Genomic DNA, 26,170 nt, shown 5'->3' on the forward strand with positions numbered 1-26,170 from the left:
TCCATTTCTCATTCTGTTTACATCATAAGTACCTGCACAGCCTTTGAACAGACATAATGATAGTTTAAAAATGTATCTTTCCAGTGTGAATATAGTTTTGCTTTTTGTAGTGATTTTTCTTTGGGGAAAAAATAAAGTAATTTAAATAATTCAGGATATTAGTTAAGTTATTATGGAAATACAGAGGAAGTTGCAGAGAGAAGAATCTACCTACCATGTGTGCAGCAAAGTGGGCTGGTGGTGAAGGTGCAGGAGGGGGTGGGGGATGTTCATTAGATATAAATTGAAAATGGAGGAAATATTTGTGAAAAATTCAAAGAGTGAACAAATTTTTCAGAACAATGTTCCGCATCACAACTGTTATGCCTTAATGATGCCCCGCCTGATACTACATTAAGTTGTAAAAACATGTATTAGTTTATTATTCATGTGTATCCTTTCCCACAGTTCTGCAATTTGCCTCATTTCTAATAAACTGCCCAAGTGCAACTTTGTGTTAGATACAATTTCTGCTGATCCCAACATGCAAGCACATCTAACTATTATCTTCCTTATATAGTTTTTGTATTTAATATCTGATGGTAATGTACATTTTTTTTATTTCCCACAGATATTGTCATTCTTACGGATGGAATTATAGCAGTACCTGATGCACATGTCTTTGATTCTCTCATGAATCAGCTACGTGCAAATTCAATACAGTGTTCTTTTCTTCATGTGGGATCATTGTTCCATCCAGAGTGTTGTACAGGAATGGTTCCTGATGTGGACATTATGAGATTTATTGCAGAAGCTACACACGGTGTTTGTATGAACAATGTATCTGATTATGTAAGTTCATTTTAATTGAAGGGGTAGTGGATAATATTTGAAAACAGTCTCGAAGAACCATACACTGTTGTTAAAAATTTTGTAACAAACTGACACCAAATTAAGATGTCACATGTGCCTCATCTGTGCAAGGAGCCTATTAAAGAACCTTTCTTTGTTGCTGTCACTGAATTGGAATTTTTCAGAATGCTTAATCTGAGGAGTGGAGAAATATTCCTTTCAAAGAGTAAAACGAGACTTTGTATACAGTCCTTTTGTAGTGTTTTGCAGATACTTTGGTAGAACCAAATCCACTGAACATGAATAATTAGAATTGTAACTGAAATCAAAAGTCTATGATGTAAGAGCTCAGAAGGTGCCTAGTTATTATCATCTAGAAATCAGTAAAGGTGGATGGGATAGCCTCTTTTGAAAGTGACATTTTAAATATTAAATCAGTATGCAAGGATATAATTATTACCGGTGGTTCTAACAAGGAAAAAAAAATCATTGATTACTTATAGAAACTTTAAATGCATCAGTCCATCTGCACTTGAGGCAGAGAAGCTAGGAAGGCAACGTCTTCTCCTGAATGGTCTGTCTCTGCAGAAAGGGGATATAGAATTCATCAGTTTGATGTAGAATACTTGATATCCTATACCAAAACTATTTTAAGTGACATTATGCCATCATTAGTGACTTTTAATTCCAAAAAAACAGAAATACAGAAAAATATGCAATGAAATTAACTTTAGAAATATTTTACGGAGGTGGTGCTGTACATCTTCAGTGAATGTTAAGAACTGCATTATGCAATACACAGCTGTAATGGTATATTTCTTTAGAGATGATCAATTTCAGTCGAAGATCAAACCATTATCAGTTCCAAAAACCACTTCAGTTATGCATTTGCGTAATTGGAATAACAGTTATTGGTTGTACATTGCTCCATCATTGAAACTAGCTGTATGTACGTAACATTATGTCCATTTAACCTCAGATCCAGGAATGTTTGCAGGTCGGTCTCACCATGAGTCCATAGGTAAAGATGTCATCAATTATCACATCTTGATGACTCATCTATGAATATCTTCTCACAATTATATTTGACATAGTCCTATTCTGAATCCCATGCCACTTTCCATGATGTGGATCTCATCCTCACCGAAGGCCATCTACACACTTCCGTCCACGTTAAACCTACCAACATACAGCAGAACGTACAGTTTGACAATTGCCATCCTTTCCATGTCAGACGTTCCCTCCCATACAGCCTTGGCATCCGAGGCAAACATATTTGTTCAGATGGAGACTCTTTACAGCAATATTCCATCACTCTCACCTCACCCTTCACTGCACATAATCACCCCACCAACCTAGTTAAAAAGCAAATTTCCCGGGCCATCACATTCAATCCTGGTACTGCTGGTCCCTCAACAAAACAGCTTTAGAACACACCTTTGGTGACTCAGTATTATCTTGGTCTGGAATGTGTTAATGAGCTACTTCGACAGGGCCATGACATACTAAAATTGTGTCCTGAAACAAGATCCATTCTGTCTGAAATTTTGCCCACCACACCTAAAATAGCTTTCCGTCGCCCTTCCAATCTCCGTAATATTCTTGTCAGACCCTATGCTCCTTCTGGACCCATCTCCTTACCCTATGGCTCCTACCCCTGTGGCTGTCCCCACTGCAAGACTTGCCCTACGCACCCTCCTACCACCACCACCACCACCACCACCACCACCTATAATAGCCCTGTAACTGGCAAAACATATACTATCAAAGGGAAGCCACCTGCGAAACAACACGTCATGTACCAGCTATTATGTAAACACTGTTCGGCCTTCTACATTGGCATGACTACCACCAAATTATCAATTAGGATGAATGGGCGTAGGCTAAGAGGGTATACTGGCAACTAACAATATCCTGTTGCAGAGCATGCTCTACAACATGACATTCGTGACCTCGGCGCCTGTTTCACCACACGCACCATCTGGATTCTTCCCCCAGACACCAGTTTTTCAGAACTCCGCAGGTGGGAACTAGCACTACAATGTGTCCTTGGTTCTTGCCACCCACCTGGCCTTAATTTACATTAATTTCTTCCATCTCAGCATTTATTAACTGTAACTACTCTTTGCTTCACTCTGTTTTTGTTTTCTACGGCTTTTGTTGTCTTTCCCCTCTGGTTTTCACTGCCCCCTTCGACCTCTGTTACGTACAATGCACTTAGTTTTTCACTCGTAGTAACTCATGCATGATGTTTAAGCAGTAATCTCTGTCTGCATATTACCCTGCCTTCCACCTTTAACTTCTCAGGTTTTCAAATCTCATCCAATGCAGTCCCCAAAAATCAGTCTTTCCTTCTCATCCCGTATGGTAAGTCTCCCCTGATCATGGTTCTGGGTGCCTTTCCCAAAATCTACCCCTTTTTCGTAGACCTCTCCACTCCTTTTTCCTTCACCCTTCTTCCTTCCCCTTCAATCCTTCTGCCTGAAGAAGGAGCTACTGGCTCCAGAAGCTTGCCAATGTGTGTGTTCTGCCACCGCATGGTGAGTAGATTTTTTTTATCTATCCAGTTCTTGTAAATAATTGATTGATTTTGTTGTTATGTGTATTGTATAATGCAATTCGTAACAGAAGTCAACTTTGTTTTCCACATTGTTGGTACCAGGCTACTTGTAGTATGAGCTGTTAGTGTTTTGATGGACATTAATATGAAATAAGACGTACTGTGTAATTTATCTTGAATTTTTTAAAAATTTTATTTCGCTTAATTTTTTTACTAATTTGTACTTTCACTAAATGTAGACTCAAAATGGGAAATGATGAAAGTCCAAGATGTCAGAATTTAAAAAACCGGAAACAAACCACAATAGATTCCCATTAACAATCAGTTTATTTGACGGAATGTAGATTATGATAATTTCACATCATTTGTTGCATCTAACAGAAAAATGTTGCAAAACTGTAATAAGAAACAAAGTATTACAGATTCACATTAACAATCAGTTTATTTGATGGAATGCAGATTATGATAATTTCACATCATTTGTTGCATCTGACAGAAAAAAAGTTGCGAAACGGTAATACGTTTAGACTTAACGAAAGAAAATTTAGGTAAAGATATAAGTGTGTTGCCTAACTTCCTGGGAGTTGCTCGCTGAATGTGCTCAGTATCGCCTCTGCTATTTTTGATCAGTAATAAAGACATCACTGACACAATGAGAAATAAAATTCCCTGTATTTCACGAAGAAAATTAGCCTTTCTTCCCAGCACATAAGTTGTTGGCCAATGTAAGGCAAGGAATATTTCCTAGGGTGAGAAAATCATGCAGTTTCAACACCAAAATTATACAGTATTTTATTTTATTATACTACACAGCTACATTCTGATGATTTCAGCTTACATCATGTATTCGTGATTATTCCTGAGCAACAACTGCCTGATTGTTTATTACGTACTGCTTTCCTTGAATTCTTAGCACAATATTACACTTAATGTTTCTCATCTTGCCTTTCCTTTCCATCATAAAACACTTGAGGCAAAAGGTTCACTTTGAAAGTAATTGAAATGAAGTAAAATGTACTATTGCTTGGTGCTTGAAGCAAAGCAAGCATTAAACAGTTTATAACATATTTAGCACCACAAACAGACACATTCGGTGCAGTCAGCATTCCTCATGTCATGAACAAAGGAACTTACACACTGCTATATCTAGGGGAGGTATTTTCAAGTGCAGGGAGACCTGGTATTTTCAAAATATCTAAACTTATTAGTCATGGCACATTTAGCAGTTTACATGGGGGGCGAAAATATCCAATTTTGGCACTTTCAGCATGTCACATTTCCAATCTTCACTTGTGAAAAATGTAGCTGCAAAATCATCACACAGGGTTAAAATCTATTTCAACACACTGTGATCAGTTGGCATCACCTAGGTATAGGTATTGCAAAATTAGGATTCTCTAGATATTTTGGGGAGGTGGTGGTGGTGGTGGTGGTGGTGGTGGTGGTGGTGGTGGCGGTGGTGGGAGGGGGGGGGGGGGGGGGGTTGGTGATTTGTGCGCACCACCATTCCCTCATAATCGTAAGCTCTGGACATGCTTCAGCGGCCACTATTAGGCATAACGGTGGAACATTGTATGTTATGGGGAGTGGTTTATTTGTTTAAAACTCAGATTGCAAGAATGAGTACATACGTCTAAGAAATTCTCAACCTCAAGGTTTCGTCACACGTTGATGGGGTTGAGGGTTGTTGAGCTGATTTGGTTGTTATTGTACAATGCCTGGGACACCTGCAACACCTTACTTCTATTAGGCTTGCTCAGGTATATGGGATCTGCCTGAGATACCTGTCTTTTACTTATCTTTCAAAAGATTAAGATTTATCATATTTTTTCAAGCATGATCCCTCTAGCTAGTGTAGTCAGCCATTGCTTGAAATGGACATTCAACCCTGTGAGTGAATTTGATAGCCTAGACCTCTACTGGAATTAAGAACTTAATCAAAATCTGGCAATGATAAACAGATAAATCTTAACTATTTCAGTATAACTGGCACACTGAACTGTTGGCTTGGTCACTCTACTATGGGGTCATAGAATCAAAATTCATAAACTGCCTGTGAACAAGAAGGGCAATTAGGATCCTAAGCAAGGCATGACATAATAGCTCTTGGTGTGGACCAAATTTCAACCCTAAGATAGAGTTGGAACCTGGTTTCTGAAGAAACACAAAATTATATTACCTTTACCAAATAACATGGGAGTCAGTTTTAAGGACTGTTTTTTTTAACTATATTTTTTTAGGAAATAAATACTAACAAAGAGATAGAGGGGCTGGCCAGTACTTACCTCAGCTCAGTACAGCCGATAGATACACATAAAACACACAAAACAGAACCGAAAATTTACGTTCCTAGCTTTCGGAACAAATGTTCCTTCATCGGGGAGGAGAGAGGGGAAAGAAAGGGAAGAAGGGAAAGGAGATTCAGTTACTCACAACCCAGGTTATGAAGCAACAGGGAAAGGAAAATAGGGAGGGTAGCAAGGATGGAGGCATGGTTGTCAGAGGGAAGCCAAAGATATTCTACTGTAAGTACTGTGCCAGCTTCAAACCAAAGAGGATGCATACAGAAGTAAAGAGGTATATAGTATAAAGATAAACACAACTATGTAGGATGAAAAGATGCGTGAATGGCTAAAGAGGAAAGGGAAAGAGGAGAAGACTGAAGAGTGAATGAGATTGGGGTTGTTTAACGTAGGTTCAGTCCAGGGGGATGGCGGGATGGAAGGATGTGTTGGAGTGCAAGTTCCCATCTCCGCAGTTCAGAGGGACTGGTGTTGGGTGGGAGAAGCCAAATGGCACATACGGTGTAGCAGTCCTAAACCTCTCATCCAGATCCCTTTCTCCTCCAGAGACATCTGTTCTATCAAAAGGCTTAACCTTTAGCCCCACGCCTAAATTCAACCACACTGCCCTGGTTAAAGATCTCCTCTCATCCACCCGGAACCTCAACTGGAAATATCACTTCACTACCCAAACACAGCCCCCAAATACTAGACCCAGTGTTGAACCCTGTCTAGAACAGTTCCGACTGCCTTCTCAAAGGGATCCTCCTCCCCTCCCCCAAAACCATCCCTTGCAGACATTTCAGGAATTCCTCACATCCAGTGTTGCCTCCCAGTCCTTCTTGAAGAACATCCCGACAACCCCCGACATCACCCCAGCTGAATCCCGTGCCATTAAGGAGCTGAAAATAGACCGCTCTATTGTCATCCTCCCGGCGGATAAAGGTTCCACAACTGTCGTACTTGACCGTGTGGAGTATGTGGCAGAAGGACTGCGTCAACTCTCCGACACCTCAACCTACAAAGCTGTTACCCAGGATCCCATTCCCTCCATCCAGACTGAGCTGCACAAGGCCTCACAATGGCTTCCATAGACTTACTCACTCCACCTGAGCCACGTACCCCTACCTTCTACCTATTACCCAAAATCCACAAAGAGAACCATCCTGGCCGTCCCATTGTAGCAGGCTTCAAAGCCCCAACCGAACGTATCTCAGCTCTGGTAGACCAGCACCTCCAACCTATCACCCGCAGACTCCCATCCTACATCAAAGACACAAACCACTTCCTAGAACGCCTCATATCCATTCCCACTCATCTCCCACCTGAAACCTTTCTTGTCACCATAGATGCTACATACCTTTACACAAACATCCCACATACCCATGGTCTCTCTGCCTCTCCCAACGCCCACCCGAAGATCTTCCAAAAACCTCGTTCCTTATCACACTTACCAACTTCATCCTCACCCATAATTACTTCACTTTTGAAGGCCAGACCTACAAACAAATCAGGGGAACAGCCATGGGAACCAGGATGGCTCCGTCCTATGCCAACCTCTTCATGGGCCACATGGAGGAGGCTTTCCTGAAGACCCAACAGCTGCTTCCCCTGGACTGGTATAGGTTTATAGATGACATCTTTGTGGTCTGGACTCATGGTGAAGAAACACTCCTTAATTTCCTCCATAACCTCAACTCCTTTTCGAATCTGAATTTCACCTGGTCCTTCTCCAAAACCCAAGCCACCTTCCTGGATGTTGACCTTCATCTTGTTGAAGCTCACATCCACACCTCTGTCCATATCAAACCCACAAACAAACAACAGTACCTTCACTCTGATAGCTGCCATCCTTTCCACATCAAATGCTCCCTTCCCTACAGCCTAGGTATTCGTGGCAAACGTATCTGCTCCAGTGACGAATCCCTCAACAATTACACCAATAACCTGACCAATGCTTTCCTCTCCCGCAACTATCCTGCAGCCCTTGTCCACAAACAGATTTCCCGAGCAATACATTCCTTCCCATCCAACAACAATGTTCCTACCCCCAGACCACACAGAAGCATCCCCCTTGTCACCCAATATTATCCTGGCCTCGAAAACATCAACAAATTGCTCCGCCAGGGATATGACTTTCTCAAGTCAACCCCTGAAATGAGATCATCCCTTGACAAAATTCTCCCCACACCACCCAGAGTTGCCTTTCGTCGCCCCCCTAACCTCCGTAACATCCTTGTTAAACCCTACAATATTCCCAGACTACCTTCTCCACCCAGCGGTTCCTACCCCTGTAACCGACCCCGCTGCAAAACCTGCCCCATGCATCCCCCCACAACCACCTACTCCAGCCCCGCTACTGGTAAAACATACACAATTCAAGGCAGGGCCACGTGTGAAACTACACATGTCATTTATCAACTGACATGCCTGCACTGCACAGCCTTTTACATCGGCATGACAACAACTAAACTGGCTGAGCGCATGAACGGACACAGACGAACTGTCCGCCTAGGAGATGCCCAATACCCAGTAGCGGAGCATGCGCTCCAGCATAATTATAGGGACCTAGGAACCTGCTACACCATATGTGCCATTTGGCTTCTCCCACCCAACACCAGTCCCTCTGAACTGCGGAGATGGGAACTTGCACTCCAACACATCCTTTCATCCCGCCATCCCCCTGGACTGAACCTACGTTAAACAACCCCAATCTCATTCACTCTTCAGTCTTCTCCTCTTTCCCTTTCCTCTTTAGCCATTCACGCATCTTTTCATCCTACATAGTTGTGTTTATCTTTATACTATATACCTCTTTACTTCTGTATGCATCCACTTTGGTTTGAAGCTGGCACAGTACTTACAGTAGAATATCTTTGGCTTCCCTCTGACAACCATGCCTCCATCCTTGCTACCCTCCCTATTTTCCTTTCCCTGTTGCTTCATAACCTGGGTTGTGAGTAACTGAATCTCCTTTCCCTTCTTCCCTTTCTTTCCCCTCTCTCCTCCCCGATGAAGGAACATTTGTTCCGAAAGCTAGGAACGTAAATTTTCGGTTCTGTTTTATGTGTTTTATGTGTATCTATCGGCTGTACTGAGCTGAGGTAAGTACTGGCCAGCCCCTCTATCTCTTTGTTAGTATTTGTTTCACATCTCATATGAGATATTCCATTAATCATTTTTTTAGGAAATATTAAACAAACACCACAACTAAATGGCTGTACTCTCAAAACAATGGGATTTTCACAGATGCTCTTTGGTTTTACCTAATCATTCACACAAGACCCTGTTACCAAATGAATTACAGAATTTGGTGCAGAATTACATGCAATCTTGAGAGTGTTGGAGGAGGCAAGTTACACCAAGAAATTTATCATCAATGTCTTGAACCCATTTTTCCACATGTATCCAGCAGAGAAAGAAGTGCAGAACATCCAGGACTCCCTTCTCTACATGCCATAGTTGAGAAGGTACTGTCACTCTACTGGGCACTAGCAGATTAAGGGAGACAAATTAGTTGGTGTAACAACCAAAGAAGCAGGTACAAGAAATCTCATGATTGGATGTGACTCCCCCCCCCCCCCTCCCCCCTTGCTCCTCTATATACCATCCTCTCACTGTTGGAGCAATCATGCACCAATAAGAAGAAGAATGATTAGAAGTAATGGAGATAAGTTGCAACTTGGAGAGTCAACTAATTGGATGTGGCCTACCAGTTTCGAACTACTGGAGTGAGGTGAAGTCCTTAGACAACTGTGAACAGGGCATAGTCTAATAATGGATGGTTTCCTGCTCAGGCAAGAAGCCACTCCATTGTGATATGCTTATGGTGTGCATATTTCAGGTTTCTATGTTTTGACAGACGTTTGAACAATCTGATTGGTTTAGTACATATGTGAAGGCAGATTTTAACTTGCTATGAGGACACAAACGCACGCACACGCACACACACACACACACACACACACACACACACACACGAGACGTTTGAACAATCTGATTGGTTTAGTACATACATAAAGGCAGATTTTAACTTGTTATCAGGACACACACACACACACACACACACACACACACACACACACACACACACACAATATTGTAAGTTGGTAGGAAAATCAAGCTATAGTGTAAAATATAAAAGATGTTAAGTCTTATGAAATTCGAGTAACTCCGAAATAATTTAATGACAAAAATATTTTTTGTGTTTTTTGTTCATTTCATATTTTTTCTTCTTATGCATTGAAATAGGAGGGGGTTTCATTTACAAAATGTATCCTGTATAAAGCTAATAGTCATTTTGCTACAATACTGTTAACAAAATCATCATTTTTGTGTCATAGAGCTGTTAACTGTATTCACTTTATTTGTCATATTTTTCTGTTGTCAGGAAATAAACACAGCAGCCTGTATGAATGTCTACCATAATGCATTTTTGACATGGAGCTTTTACACAACTTTTCCTTCTGTGCCATCAAATTACCACTCATCTCATGGAAATGTGCTCATCTGGAATACAAGGTATGTTCACCACATAAAGTACTATGTACTTTTTGATGATGATGTGCATAATTCTAGAAGCCATTTGCTATCCCCAAATTTGTAATGTGAGCGAATCAGATAGTTACATGATTCAGAAAAAGAAAGACCTACAGGACATTGAAAAGGAACAGGAAAAACAAGAGGAAAGTAAATAATGATTTACATTATTAATAGCCAATAAAAAAGGGCCTCATTTTCAGACGAAGTGATATTTTTCTGTACCTCAAGTAGTTTGATATAATGAGCCTTGAGTGAGTGTGTCATTGACAGACTATATCAGTCTGGAAATCATTTCTATTCAGCTCCAAAATGAACTTATGTGTTTATGAAAATTAAAAATATGCCTGTATGATTTTCCTTAATTTCTTCACATTATTCAGTCACTTAAAAACTCCAGGACTATCACTTTAATGATTCACTGTGTTAATGTTGAAGGCATTAAAACAAATGCAAGTAACCTATTCCAGTGAATCTGTGATGAGCTCTTCAGAATAACAGTTAAAGTTTGTCATTTACCAAAAGGTGTAGCTTGGCCTATCACCAAATATTTGAAGATGATGTTGAGTCGCAGACAGGGACAGCAAAAACACTGCAAAACATGTAAGCTGTCAGCCAGAAGGCCTTCTTCTGAAATAGACAACATACACATACACATTCATACAAACACAGCTAACACACACGACCACTGTCTCTGGCCCCACCAGCCAGAGATTGTGGCCATGTGTATGCAAGCTGTGTGTGTGTGTTTATTTCAGAAGAAGGCCTTCTGACATAAAGCTTATGTGTTTTGTAGTCTTTTCTGTTGTGCCTGTCTGCAACTCAGTATCTCCAATATATGGTGAGTAGTAATCTGTCCCTTTCATAATACTGATGTTATTCCATCCTGGATTTTTCCATTTTTTAAGAAATATTTGAAGATTGACAAAGAAGTTTCATATTTTAATTTTAGGAGGGACAGAAGGGTATTTTGAAATGATAATCTGCAAGAAAACTGTTTCAGCAGCATTATTGTTTACAGCAATTTTGAGAACATTTTGTAATATACATCCACCCAACTGGAACTAATCATTTTCTTTGCGATTGCTAAAAAGGACTTACTAATTACTTGAGCAATGTTGTTTGTAATTTGTTTAGTCATTCTTTCATTATTGAATAAGATTTTTAAAAACCAGAAAAGAATGTAATAGTTTCAGTGTAAACATTTTTGCAAGAGCTCTATCAACTGTTGCAGTGGTATGATAATATAGCCTGTTGAAGGAGACAGTTATAAAATTGTGGAAGGAGACAGTTATCAAATTAATTAGTTATAAAATTATTGGGATAACTATTTAAGACTATAAAAATTTTCACAGCTTGTTGATAATGTGCTATAGAGATATTTTTCTTTTGTTGATTTGAAATAGTAAATTTATTTTGCACTTATATAATTTTTCAGGCCTTACTCTTTTCGTGGGACTGAAGAACCACAGTTACTGCGTAAAAACCAAATGGAAGACAATTTGAATTTGAGCTTATCAGCAATTATTTGCTGTCGCCAAAAGGAAGGATTTTCTATTAGGGTAATTACTTTCAAATATTGTAAATTTATCTGTTAATAAAGTAGCATTCCTTCATATGCTACACTAACAAAGAAACCATTCTGCTTTGCCATTTTGCCCAAATGAGAACTGAGGACAATCCTGGAGACTTCAAAATGTTCAGTCAGATAGGAGGGATGAGGAGGGAGGAGTGGAGGGGAGGAGGTTGGTCCAGTGGGAAAATAATTCATGTGTTAATTGCAACCTTAAGAGTTGTGTGGGGGGGGGGGGGAGGGGGGAGAGGAGGATTTATGGATATGGCTGTGTAAACCTTCTGTATTATAGATAAGCCAAAGACAAGATGTTAATTTGTTTTTTGATATCATCAAGCACTTTCGTGACATGTCATTACTAGTACAGCAGACAAAGTTATTTGAAATCAGAAGTAAATGTGCACCACTAACACTAATGTAAGGGTAAATGTCATCAGTAGCAATATAATCTGGGTAGATGTGGGGTGAGGAGGGGGAAGGATACTGCGGTAGGGGTGAGGGAGATGTTGCACTACTGTGGGAGTGAACAGGGATGTGGTGGGTACAGGATAGGGCTGCATGGTATAAGGCTGTAGTTTTTGGTGCACAGTGAGTGAAGGACAATTCTCACTATAGAAAATAGTGTCTAAACTTCAGCGTGTGTAAACAGTCTGTAACTGTTCAAGACTGTCATTCTCATCATCTTCCTCTTTGTTCATAAACTCAGCCTGGACAGACCCTGAGACTGCAGTGAATGAGAGGAGCATTTAAGATGACTGGTATCATTAATCCCTGGAATGTTATGTGGCCTATCAAAAAGTATAATCAATCAGTTTAAAGTAGGCACTGAATCACAAACAGACACAGTGAAAAGACTTCTAAACTTTGAGATTTCAGAGAGAAAAGTCTTCCACCAGAAGCAGAAGCGCGCACACACACACACACACACACACACACACACACACACACACAAACACAAACACACGTGACTACTATCTATACTATCTATGTCCGCTCAGGCCCGACTGAGAGCTTTGCCAGCATCTGACATGAGCAGCAATCCATGATGAATGGTGGGGGTAAGAGGAGGCATGGGGTGGGAAAAGGGAGGGCTAGCAGGATAGGCATGGGGGAAGATGTGCTTTTGTTGGAGCAAGCCAGAATGTGGTGGGAACAGGATAAGGCTGCTAGATGCAGAGATTGGAGGCTGTGCTGGGGTAGGGGGAAGGGAAGAGACTTAGAGAAGGGGAACAGAAGAGTAGGTGCATTGTTGGAATGAAAGACATGAGTAGTGCTGGGGTGGGAGCAGGGAAGGGGGTGGAAATGGAGTCTAGTAAAGGTTAAGGCCAGGGGCTTCATGAAAACGAAGGATATGTTGATATGTTGTAGGGGAGAGTTCCCACCTGTGCGATTCAGCATAATTGGTGTTGGTAGGAAGGATCCAGATCGCTATGAAGCAGTCACTGGAGTGAAGCACTTCTTGTTGGTAAGTGTGTTCAGCAACTGGGTGGTCCATCTGTCTCTTGGCCACAGTTTGGCAGTGGCCGTTCATGAAGATGTTCAGTTCATTAGTCTGGTCAATATTTGGGTTTTAAATAAAAAAAGCACCTGATGTTCAAACATGCGTTTTTATACATTATTTGATGGCTGTTAGTAGTCACGTTCCAAAAAGTTAAGTGTAATAGGTCTGCAAAGCAGGGTTTGTCGGCTGCAAGGGGATGTGGGAAGGCCTGGTGAAGGGTCTTGTAGAGGTGGTGGATAGTAGTAGTCCAAGGATGGGGCAGGGGGTGAACAGATTGGGGAGTTTTTTGATGTGGTGTGGTATTTTGCATGGTACTCTAATTCCTGTAGGGCAAGAGTTCCAGTCCAGGAGATGAGATGTAGTAATTTGGGATTGCAGAACAGGAGAAGTTTATGGATGGAGAGGAAGTGTTGTAAGGAGGTTTGGGCCCGATTTACAGGGTTTTACAGGACTAGGTTGGTAAAAGCTATTGACTGACAGAATTTGAACACAGAGGAATTGTGGAAGGGGGGGTTCCAGTCAGAGATTCGTAATATGATTTTCAGGCCATTGACAAGATTCCATGAGACAGACGATAAAACAGGAATAGTGCATGGGACTAGGGTCTGCCTGGGGATAGGAAAACATTTCTGTATTGGCAAAGATGGAAGGAGCAAGGGTCAGCAGTGGAGGATAAATAAATGCTTATTAAAAATATGTGGGGAAAAGAAAAAATAACAAAACAATGAGGTGGGTGAGGTATGGGGAATAAGGTGGGACCTGAGGGAGTGAAGCCAAAAGTGAAAGACAAAAACGAACTAGAATCACCCTAAAAACACAATGAGATCAAAAAGAAAAATAAATAAGAAGACGATAATAGTGGGATGCAGGTTGGTGGGGGGATATGTGTGAAGAAAGGGGATAGGAGGTGTGACTGTATTAAGTGTGTCAGTATGTGTGTGCTGGACTAAGGGAAGAGGAAATTAAAATACATGAGTATGAGGGAGGAGAAGTGATCAATTTTGTGTAGAAATAATTATATCGGTGGGAAGACTTTGGGACATAAGATGCTGCGCCAACAATACATGTGGTCATATAGCTGTGTGTTGCAGATGGACGAGACTGTCAATACAGTGTGGCTTGGAAGTAAAGGCATCTGCAGTTCGGAATGCGATAGAAAACACTGGAAAGTAGAGAAACAAAAGGATGGACATCGAGTATAGTAATGTGTTACAGAATAGCAATAAAGAAAAACAGCACTGGATTGTGGTATGGAAGGAACGCTGCTAGTCAACATCAAATAATGAGAAGTCAAAGATAAGAGGACCTTCTTCACGTATAGAAGACGTGCATCATGTGCGCGCGCGCGCACACACACACACACACACACACACACACACACACACACAGAGAGCATTACTCACTCACACATGGCTGCTGTCTACAGCCACTTGGGCCTGACTACACCTGCACATGACCTGAGCACAATCCAGGGTGGGTTGTTGGGGTAAGGAGGAGGCATGGTGCACGGAGGGGGAGGGATAGCATTTGGGGGGGGGGGGGGGGATGTTGTGCTGCTGTTGGAGTGGGGAGGGATGCGGAGTGGGCAGGATAGGGCTGTTGGTTGCAGAGATGGGAGGCTGTGCTGGTTGAGGAGGTAGGGGAGAGAGGAGAGGAGAGACATAGAGAGGAGAAAAGACTAGCAGGTGCATTGGTAGAATGGAAGGTGTGGGTAGTGCCGGAATGGGAGCAGAGAAGGCAGTAGAGAACAGGGGCTAATGAAGGCTGAGCCAGGGGTGTTAGGAGAATAAAGGAGATGTTGTAGGGAAAGTTCCCACCTTTGCAATTCAGAAAAACTGGTGTTGGTAGGAAGGATAAGGATGGCACAGGCTGTGATGCAGCCTTTGAAGTGAAGCACATTTTGTTGGGCAACATGTTCAGAAACTGGGTGGTCCAACTGTCTCTTGGCCACAGTTTGACAGTGACCATTCGTACAGACAGACAGCTTGTTAGTTGTCATGACCATGTAGAAAGCAGTACAGTGGTTGCAGCTTAGTTGGTAGATCACATGACTGCTTTCACAGGTAGCCCTGGCTTTGGTGAGATAGGAGATACCTGTGATAGGACTGGAGTAGGTAGTAGTTGGAGGATGTATGAGGCAGGTCTTGCATATAGATATACTGCAGAGGTATGAGCCATGAGACACGGGGGAGGAGCAGAGGTGGATTAGGGATGGACAAGGATATTGTGTAAGTTCAGTGGGCAGCAGAATACCACTGTGGGAGGTTCAAAAATGGTTCAAATGGCTCCGAGCACTATGGGACTTAACTGCTGTGGTCATCAATTCCCTAGAACTTAGAACTACTTAAACCTAACTAACCTAAAGACATCACACACATCCATGCCCGATGCAGGATTCGGTAGCGGTCGCACGGTTCCAGACTGTAGGGCCCAGAACCTCTAGGCCACTCCGGCCGGCCACTGTGGGAGGGCTAGGGAGGATAGCAAGGAGAATGTTCCTCATTTCATGGCCAAAACGAAAGGTAGTTGAAACCCTAGCAGAAAATGTGTTTCAGTTGTTCCAGTCCTCGTTGCTACTGGATCACAACTAGAGTGCTCCTTTGTGGCAGGGCAGTGGGTCATGTGGAATGTGGTAGGTGATAGGGGAGATAAGTTATGGGAGATTTCTTTCTGGACAAGGTTGGGAGGGTAATTATGATCTGTGAAGGCCTCAGTGGGAACTTTGGCATATTTGAAGAGAGAATGCTCATCACTACAAATGCAATGACCATGGGTGGCTAGGCTGTATGGAAGGGACTTTTTGGTATGGAATGGGTGGCAGTTGTCAACGTCAAGGTATTGTTGGTAGTTGGCAGGTTGATGTCAACAGCAGTACTTGTGACCACCCTCGAGTAGTCACATGATCTAAAATCTAAGCTACAACCATTATGCTGCATTCTACATAGACATGACAACTAATGAACTATCCGTCTTCATGAATGGCCACTGCCAAACTGTGACCAAGAGACAGTTGGACAGCCCAGATGCTGAACATGCTTACCAACAAGATGGGCTTCACTTCAGTGATCGCTTTGTAGCCATGTTTACTAATAACATGTGTAAACAGAGCATTACTGCTCTGTTTATGCATGTTGTAAGTATGTGTACCTTTAAAAGTCGTGTGTGTTGTACTGGAATTCATGGCATGCTCTACATATGAGACCCGTCCATTATTGAAGCAATGACAGATGTGATGTTATGGCCCAAATTATTTGAACCATAATCTGTGAAGATGGTCATGTCTGAAACCAGCCAGTATTTGGGTTTTAAATAAAAAAGCAGCTGATGGTCAAACATGCATTTTATATGTATTACATTTAACACACCCTCAGAAACTCCATCCCACCTTACAGAATCCAGAATGTAAATAGAGCTGTAAAACTGTCATAAACCTGCCCTGCAAAAGCCTCAGTCCCACAGAAGTATCAGTCCTTTCCTGAGGGCTTACCTTTTGCGCCACTCCCAAATTCAATCATGCTGGACTTGTTAATAAAGACTTTTCCTTCTCCCAGTTCCTACAATGCAAACACTTTTACGCCATCAACCTTACTAGACAGATTCAACCCAAAACCAATACTGAGCCCCACCTGAATCAGTTAACTCCTTCATCCAACTGTGATGTACCTCCATTGCCCCCAAATCACCCAATGTTAAGATTGCAGAATTTCCTGACCTCGTACCTTGCCTCACCACCATTCCCCAATTCCCTCGAAATGGAAATCAACCTTACATCTGCAGAAAGAACTGTGCTCCACCACTTATAAGATGGTCACAATCTTATAGTCCTACGTGCTGTGGTTATGAACCGCAAGGATTAACTTGGCAGAGGGTCGCCACCAGCTGTCAGATACATCCACCTACAAACCCTGCTGCAGTACACCATTCCAGAAATCCAGCAGGAGCTTCAGTCCCTCTTCAAATTCTCAAGTCCATCCCAGAAACTCTCCCCTAGGTCTATTTATGTCCTCACTCTCACCACTCTCCACAGTTCTGCCTTCTAACTGCTTCCTACAGTCCATAAACCCAACAACCCAGGATGCCACATTGTGTCCAATTACTATGCCTCCACTGGGAGACTGTCTGCTCTTGTGGACCATAACCTATCCCCCTGAATAAAAGATATGCCAATCAATTCCTCCATGAGCTTTCCACAGTTGCTGTTCCTTTACCACCTGGCGCCCTGCTCACCTGCCCATCACTTTTGGTGCTACTCCCTCTAGACTAACACCCCCTTGCCCATGGCCTTGCTATTATTGAACACAAACTTTCCAATCACCCAACTACTCCAAACCTACAACCTGCTACGTTGTTACCATGACCAACTATATCCTCTCTCACAATTACTTCTCCTTTGAAGGCACGACTTACAAACAAATCCATGGTACAGAAATTGGACCTGAATGACACCATTCTATGCCAGCCTCATCATGAGCCATTTACAGGAATCCTTCCTAGCCACCCAGAGTCCCAGATCTCTCATCTTGTTCAGATTCATTGATAACATCTTCATGATTTGGAGCAAGGGAGAGGATACCCTATCCACATTCCTCCAGAACTTCAACACCTTCTCACCCATTCACTTCATCAGGTCCTCCTCAATCCAAGAAGACACCTTCCTTGATGTTTTCGGCCAACTCAAGGATGGATACGTCAGTGCCTTGGCCGCATCAACCTACTAACCCTCAACAATACCTCCACTTTAACAGCTGCCACCCATTCCATACCAAAAAGTCCCTTCCAGCCTAGCCACTTGTAGTTGTTGCATCTTTAGTGACAGACTACATCTACATCTACATCAATACTCTGCAATCCACCTTATGGGCTCTGAATGAGCACTAACTTCTCATCTCTTATCTTCGTAGTCCTTATGCACAGTGGATGTTGGAGGCAACAGAATCATTCTGCAGTCAGCTTCAAATGCCAATTCTCAAAGTTTTCTCAATAGTGTTCCTCAAAAAGGGTGTCACCTTCCCTCCAGGAATTCCCATTTGAGTTCCTGAAGCATCTACATGACAGATGCATGTTGCTTGAACCTGCCAGTAACAAATCTAGCAGGCCACCTCTGAATCACTTTGATGTCTACCTTTAATCTGACCTTGTACACATCCCACACACTCGAGCAGTACTCAAGAATATGTCACATTAGTGACCTATATGCGGTCTCCTTTACTGATGAACTACACTTTCATAGAATTCTCCCAATAAACTGAAGTCGACCAATTCACCTTTCCCACCACAACCCTCACGTGCTTGTTCCATTCCACATTGCTTTGCAATGTTATGCCCACATATTTAAATACATGATTGTGTTAAGTAGGACACTACTAGTGCTACATCTGAACATTACTGGTTTGTTTTTCCTACTCATCTGCATTAACTTTCATTATTCTACATTTAGAGCTAACTGCCATTCACCACTCCAACTACAAATTTTGTCTGAGTGGTCTTGTATCCTATTACAGTCACTCAACTTTCACACAGAGCCATACACCACAGCAAACAACTGCAGATTGCTGGCCACTCTGTCTACCAAATCATTTGTGCATGTAGCGAATAAGAGCAGTCGTAACAAACTTCACTGTAGCACTCCTTCGTACCTTTGTCTCTGATGAACACTCGCTGTCAAGGATAACTCATTAACAGCGTGCAGTGGGGCACCGAGTCAAATGCTTTCCGGAAATCTAGGAGTATGGAATCTATTGCCTTTCATCCAAAGTTTGCAGTATATCGTGTGAGAAAAGGCCAAGCTGAGTTTAGTATAAATGATGCTTTGTTCAACCATGCTGATTCGTGAACTTAAACTTCTCGGTCTCAAGAAAATTTATTGTACAGAATGAAATTTTCACTCTGCAATGGAGTGTTCACTGATATGAAACTTCCTGGCAGATTAAAACTGTGTTTCAGCCTGAGACTTGAATGCGGGACCTTTGCCTTTCACAAGAAAGTGCAAATTTATTGTATTCAAACTGAGAATATGTTCAAGGATCCTGGAGCAAACCAATGTTTGGGATATTGGTCTGCAATTTAGCGGGTCCATTCTTGTACCCTTCTTATACCCAGGAGTCACCAGTGATTTTTTCTAATTACTTGGGACCTTACACTGAGCAAGAGATTCACGATTTGCGATTCGCACCTCTCCAGATATGCCAGGAAAGGTCCTCGCTGAAGCCTTTAGAGACTGAAATTACCCTCTGAACCTTGTCCAGAATGAGATCTACTGTGCCTTGTCTCTCCCGTTACATATCACCTTCCAGATGCCCACTGTATGACCACAGTGGAGTACTCTTCTTGTAACTCAGTACCACCCTGGATTGGAGAAACTGAATCAAATTCTGCGTGAGGATTGAAACCCTGGCTGAGAATGTGATTCAGTTTCTCCGATTATGGGTGGTACTTCCCATCATGCCATGAAATAAGAAATATCAGACCCACTATCCTCCCTACTACTCGTGCAGTGGTGGTCCACTGCCCATTGCCCACTGATCCTGCACAATATTCTTCTCCAACCTTTCTCCACCCCTGCTCCCACCCCTTGCCTCATGGCTCATATTCCAGCAATAGATCTGTATCCAGGACCTATCTCATATATCCATGCACTACTACCTACACCAGTCCTGTCACAGGCATCTCCTATCCCATCCAAGGTGGGGCTACTTGTGAAAACAGCCATGTCATCTACAAACTAACTTGCAATCACTGTGCTGCTTTCTACATGGGCATGAAAACTAACAAACTGTCTGTCAGCATGCATGGTCACTGCCAAACTGTGGCCAAGAGGCAGTTTCAGAACATGTTGCCTGCTTCACAGCCTCTGCCAACTTTTACCTTCTTACCAACACCAGTTTTTCTGAACTGCGCAGGTGGTATCTCTCCCTGCCACGTATCCTTCTTTCTTGTAACCCACCTGGCCTCAGCTTTAGCAAATACTTGTCCTCCATCCCCTTCCCAGCTCCCACTCCAGCACTACCTATGCCTTCAGTTCCACCAAAACACCTAATAGTCTTCTCCTCTTTTTCTCTTCCCCCCCAGCACAGCCTCCCATCTCTGCACCTAGTAACCATATCCTGTCCCCATATGTCCCTTTTCTCTCCCACAGCACCACAATGTCTTCACAATGTCTTCCCCCATGCCTTCACTGTCACTGCTCCCCCCCCCCCCCCCCCTCTCTCCTTCCACCCTTTCCCATTCTGCAGCCTTGGCACACAGTAACTGGCCACGATGGGGCATCCTGGGTGGTTGGGTTTATGGACTGCAGGAAGCATGTAGTAGGTAGAAGTATGAACAGTGCTGGGGGTGAAAAGAGAAATAGACTCAGGGTAGAGTTTCTGAGATGGACCTGAGAATTTGAGAAGGAACTGGAGATCCTGCAGGATTTCTGGATTGATGTCCGCGTGGCAACACTTGTAGGTGGACATACCCACCACAGATTGCTGCTCTGATGCAGGCGCAGCCTGCAGTTGGGCCTGAGTGGTGGGAGGCAGTAGCTGTGTGTGTGTGTGTGTGTGTGTGTGTGTGTGTGTGTGTGTGTGTGTATGTTTTCTGCTTCTGAAGAATAACTTTTTGCCTGAAAGTTAAAAGTTTAGCAGTCTTTTCATTGTGTCTATCTGAGCTCCACACCTCCTCTATGTGGTGTATGTGGTGAGTAATGATCTATCCTTTTCATGTTATTAAAAGTAGATACTGACAAAAGTTTAACAGTTTTAAGAATTGTCCCCTAAGAGCTGAAAAACAGAAAAGTGTAACAGCTACATACTATTTAATTGAGCAAGAGGAATATTATGCTAGCCTTTACAAAGATATAACACTGGCATGGATAAACACAATGTAAGTAACAGTCTTCTTAAATATTAACCAGCTACTGATAACAAAAAAGTTTCACAGTCGTCTGGGTGGAAGAAACATTTTAATGAGCTGCAAATTTACTGTGAGTACACACTTGTTAATATTCGTAACTATTATCGCCATATGAGTAAAATAGAGGACAAAACAGTGTCCTGACAGTCTCAAGTACTGGCCATACGTCAAATTAAAAGTGTACCTTCAAAGATGACTGCAGAGGGACCCAAGGTGGCATGAGGGCAGCGGCCGTGAAGAGGGGCCCATTTCCAGACAACGATGACTGTCGAGAAGGCGAAGGCCATGGAAGGGCATCGACTTCCATCAGCTCTGGGACTGGCACCAATGGTGCAGGGCCCACAGGCGACAGATACAGCGAGTGCTGCTGTGTCCAGGGAAGCATGGAATCTGAAAGCACAAAACGTGCACCAGGATCACACAATTCACAAGGACAAATTTGATTCTGGTGCTGTCTCAGCAGTCCTCTTCGGTCCCTGCAGGAGGAACATAGAACATCCAGTTACTATACAGTGGTACCTTGCTCCCAGTGGCTGCATCTGCCATACAATCTGTAAAAGACTGAATTGTTAGTATGATACTTTGCCAGTCTGGGCAGAGTGGGTGCTGCCAGCTGGTGCAGGTGCAGCAACTGATGCAAGAGGCGGTGTTGCCATCCGTGCAACAGCTTCGCCTGCAATGGTCCGTAATGTGGCTGGAAGCCATAGGAAGACAAGAAGGGCAACAGAGTTTGATACCATGTGCGAGAGGCATGGAGTTCATCCGTCTGTTGCTTAAATGTTTGTACAAGCACTCTTTTTTTCGTTGGACTGGTAGAATGGTGCACTCCTGATGGGGGTGCTGACAGAGCTGTTCAAACTCAATGGCTACAAATTGAGGTTGTCACTATCACTTCAGGCAAACTCTCAAGGCAAAAGACTGATGGCAAGGCCTGGATCATGGAACGAGCTACAGTAGAATGCATAGCAACCATGAAGGGAAATTTGCTGAAAGTGTCATCGATGATGAGCCAATGTGTATTCCAGTAATGACCCGTAAAATTCAAGTCAAATGTTGCCAAGGTGCATGAGGTTTGGGCCATACATAGAACTACTGAGGAACGGCTGACATGTTCGGCACAGACTTGGCACTGAGAAGTTGATTGTTCAGCTTGTGCATCCAGACTGTGCCAAGGACAAAGACATCACACCAACTGCTTGGTGCACATGACACCTCGGCACCTTTGGTATAATGAACAAAGCACCTCAGGCTGGAGAACCTGGGAAACAAAAACATGTGACCAGTCATTATTAAGCACTCTGTCTTCAGGCCACAAGTGGCCCATCAGGACTATCCAACGGCCGTGTCATCCTCAGTTGAGAATGTGGATAGGAGGGGCGTGTGGTCAGCACACCGCTCTCCTGGTCATTATGATAGTTTTCTTTGACCGGAGCCGCTACTTTTTGGTCGAGTAGCTTCTCACTTGGTATCACGAGGCTGAGTGCACCCCGAAAAATGGCAACAGCGCATGGTGGCTGGATGGTCACCCATCCAAGTGTCGGCCATGCCCGACAGTGCTTAACTTCGGTGATCTCACGGAAACCGGTGTATCCACTGCGGCAAGGCCGTTGCCGACTAGTCATTATTGGTGTGTAGCAAAATGACACCTTGGTGAACTGCAAGGGCATGCCAATGGGCAAAATGTTGGCAAACCACAGAGCTACAAATCTGTCTGGCTGAACATGGCCAACCAGTGCGGATGTAGTTCAATATAACCTGCAAATCAGGATCTGCTGCTGTGGCCTGGGCAATTTACTGGTGATTAAGCAGAATACTATGCAAAGCATCTGTCTTGTGCAGCAGTGTAGCAACAAGAAGCAGAGGACTCATTGAATGCTGAATCTGGGCCAACAGGGAGATCAGAAAGAACATCTGCATTGCCATGCTTAGAAGCGGGCTGATACGCAATCTCATAGTGGTGATTCGACAAAAGAAAAGCCCACCATTGCAGCTTCTGCACTGTGCAAGTTGGCACTGGCTGAGAAGGGCTAAACAAAGATTGTAGAGGTTTACGGTCAGTCACCAAGTGAAATTTTCTGCCAATAAGATACTGGTAGAACGTAGTGACACCATAGACAATGATGAGAGCCTCCTTTTCAGTTAGGGAATAACTACAGTGAGCTTTGTTCTTCAACTCTGAAGAAAAAGCAGTTTGCTAGTCTACAGAACCAAATTTATGTGACAAAACTGCACTGATGCCATGAGACGAAGCATCCACTGCCAAGACCACAGGTTTGGCTGGATCAAAATGAACAGGGCATTGATCTCAAAGCAAAGCATCCTTCAGCTGTTGGAAGACAGACTGATAGTCATACGACTTGCAAGTGATGCAAGGGAGCCATGATTTGAGCGGCGTTAGGAATAAATTGGATGTGATACATGGGCTTCCCTAACACAGACTGCAATTCCTGCACATTGTGTTGGCGGTGGAGGTCATGGATAGCAAGCAAATGTGATTGCAATGGGCGAACAACACCCAGGCTATAATGACCTCCTAACTACTCAAAATTGGTCTCAAAAACGCACATTTGTCTGTGTTACATTTGGGACCAGCTTGAAACAGAGTGTGAAGATTGCTAATGTGTTCTTCAGGAGTGTGACTGGAGATGACAGTGTCATCTAAATAATTCCAGCAAAAAGGAACTTCTGCAGTCAGCTGCTCCAGAAAGCACTGAAATATGGCAGGTGTGGAAGCCTTGCCAAATGGCAATCTCAAAAATTTGAAAAGACCCAAATGAGTGTTAATGACAAAGACTTGTTGAAACTGCTCATCTTGAGACACTCAAACCAATTTTGGAAAAGTAATGACCAGCACTCAGTTCATCCATTAGTTCTTCTGGGGGCTGCAAAGGATAATTGTCACTGACTGTTTGAGGATTCACAGTTTTCTTAAAATCGGAGTTTGCCAGACAGCTTTTTTAGAGTAACAAGAGGGGACGGCCACTGACTGGTAGTAATGGGTGCTATTACCCCACTGTTTTGCAAAGCAGTAAGTTACTGAGCTACCTGTTCTTGAAGAGCATGGGGAACATTACAAGCTGTAACAAAAGTGAATGCTTACCCCCAAACAAATCAAAAGAGTCTAGAGCAAAAATATTAGCACTGTCTCAAGAGGAAAGTACTGTGAAGTCACTGTCTTCATCAAATTTCAGAAAGTTGCAGGAAGACTAAAAGTGCCTGAGACAGGAATGTCTTGACCACTATATGCCATCAGTGTGTGGCCCATTGTGCATAACTTAAGTTTGCCAAGCAATTCATAAGTGCTACAGTTGTGCCAAATCACTGAACCTCCAGTGTCATGTTGCAAATGGACTGATCGTCCAGCAGTAATAAGAGACCCAAAAAGTTTGTTATCCTCACATAGCACTGCAGATGAGTGGGGAGCATTCCAGAAGGGCTATTACATAATTGTTTAACACTAACGACACCCAGGGGATTTGAAAGCGCACTACACACTGTTTGTGACTTTGATTTGCGTGAAGGAGTAGCAGAAGGGGGTGCCTTAAATTTCTGTGTGCACACAGACTGTACATGTCCTCGTTTGCTGCAGTAAAAAGCAAATCATTTTTCGTGAGATGCAAGAGTGACGATCATGTGCTGTATTACATTAGGGGCATGACGTCACACCTTGTGCTGGCCGCAACACGTGTTTATCTGCATACTGTGACTGGGGCCGGCCGCGCCAATGTTTGCAAGCTGGCTGTGAGACCTGTTTGTTGTGTCTATCTACTGAACAAACAGGCACTACCTGAAAACTGTCTGCTTCACTTTTGCAGGAATGTTGATAGTCTAGAACAGGGATCCCAAAACTATTTTGGATGAGTGACTCCTTTTCCAAAATGAACTGTTACCTCAGACCCCCATGGCCAAATTACCTACTTTTAAGATCTACCCCCTTATTCATTATGGTCCGCTAACTTAAAACAGCTGCTACAGAGTGTTATTTTTCATTCTGACTTAGGTCAATAGAAGAAGACAGAGTGAGAATTAGCAATGCTTTAAGTTAGCAGACTATTATGAATAAGGGGGCCTATCTTTAGTTTTTTCCTATTGATACAAAATACCTACGCACTAAGATACCAATTGGAAAACTTTGCACTTGGTTAAGTGAGTAAAGTTGACTTCATTTTCTCATCAAAATTTAACAAAATAAAAAGACATACAATTCAGTAAATATCAAGTTTAATTTATAATGATTATTACAAATTAAGTACTTTAATAATCTTAAGTAGGTAGGAAATTATATTTAAAAAAGTATTAATTCGCAAAGAGAAAATAAAACATTCAGTGTGATGGATGAACCTGGTGACTATCTACCAATCTAGCTACATCTGGTTCAATATTGGTGAGTTGCAGCCATAAATCTCCACGTTCATTGATTTTCAAACAGTTTCTTTGTTTTGTCAAAATGTTTGTTACCACACTGAAGCTTTTTCAACTAGGTATGATGATGGAAAAGCGATAAGGTATTTTTCAGTAATGTTCCACAATGTAGGATACTGTGTTTCAATGTTGCATTGCAACCAGAACTTCTGATAGCCTTGGTTGAACTTCTGCTTAAGCTCTTAGTCTGTGCTGATGGTAATCAACTCTTCTTGCATTATCACATTGGCTTCTTCCATGGCTGTGGTATTGTACGGATTCATTATCCATTGAGGAATTTGTAAATTTAAAAGATCCTCAAACCTCTCCGTAAAAGCCTTGTGTAATGCGTCCAAGTGAGTGACATATAATAAAATGTCATCATCTTGAAGCATTTCTGGTAATTTCGACAAATGCGGAAACTGCAAATATTCTTTTCTGCCTAAATTTTGTTTATAAAGGATTAGTTTACCCACAAAGGCCGATATTATTGATTTTGTTTTAATCAAGTTAAGATCGTCACCCTGCAGTTGCAAATTAACTTTGTTGAACATTCCAAAGATATCAGTCAAGTAATAAATATCTGTTTT

The 26,170-nt window shown here is 42.5% G+C and overlaps 1 protein-coding gene across 1 annotated transcript in view; it reads left to right on the forward strand.

The window, feature by feature from the left end:
• Positions 1–26,170, forward strand: part of LOC124555988 (KICSTOR complex protein SZT2-like) — a 211,179-nt gene that overhangs the window by 68,697 nt on the left and 116,312 nt on the right. Inside the window, exons 8-10 of the mRNA XM_047130033.1 lie at positions 611–831; positions 10,064–10,194; positions 11,651–11,774. Coding sequence (XP_046985989.1) covers positions 611–831; positions 10,064–10,194; positions 11,651–11,774 — 476 coding nt within the window. The remainder of the gene's footprint in view (positions 1–610; positions 832–10,063; positions 10,195–11,650; positions 11,775–26,170) is intronic.

This window comes from Schistocerca americana, chromosome X (genome assembly GCF_021461395.2).
Source record: "Schistocerca americana isolate TAMUIC-IGC-003095 chromosome X, iqSchAmer2.1, whole genome shotgun sequence".
Taxonomy (NCBI): Eukaryota; Metazoa; Arthropoda; class Insecta; order Orthoptera; family Acrididae; genus Schistocerca; species Schistocerca americana.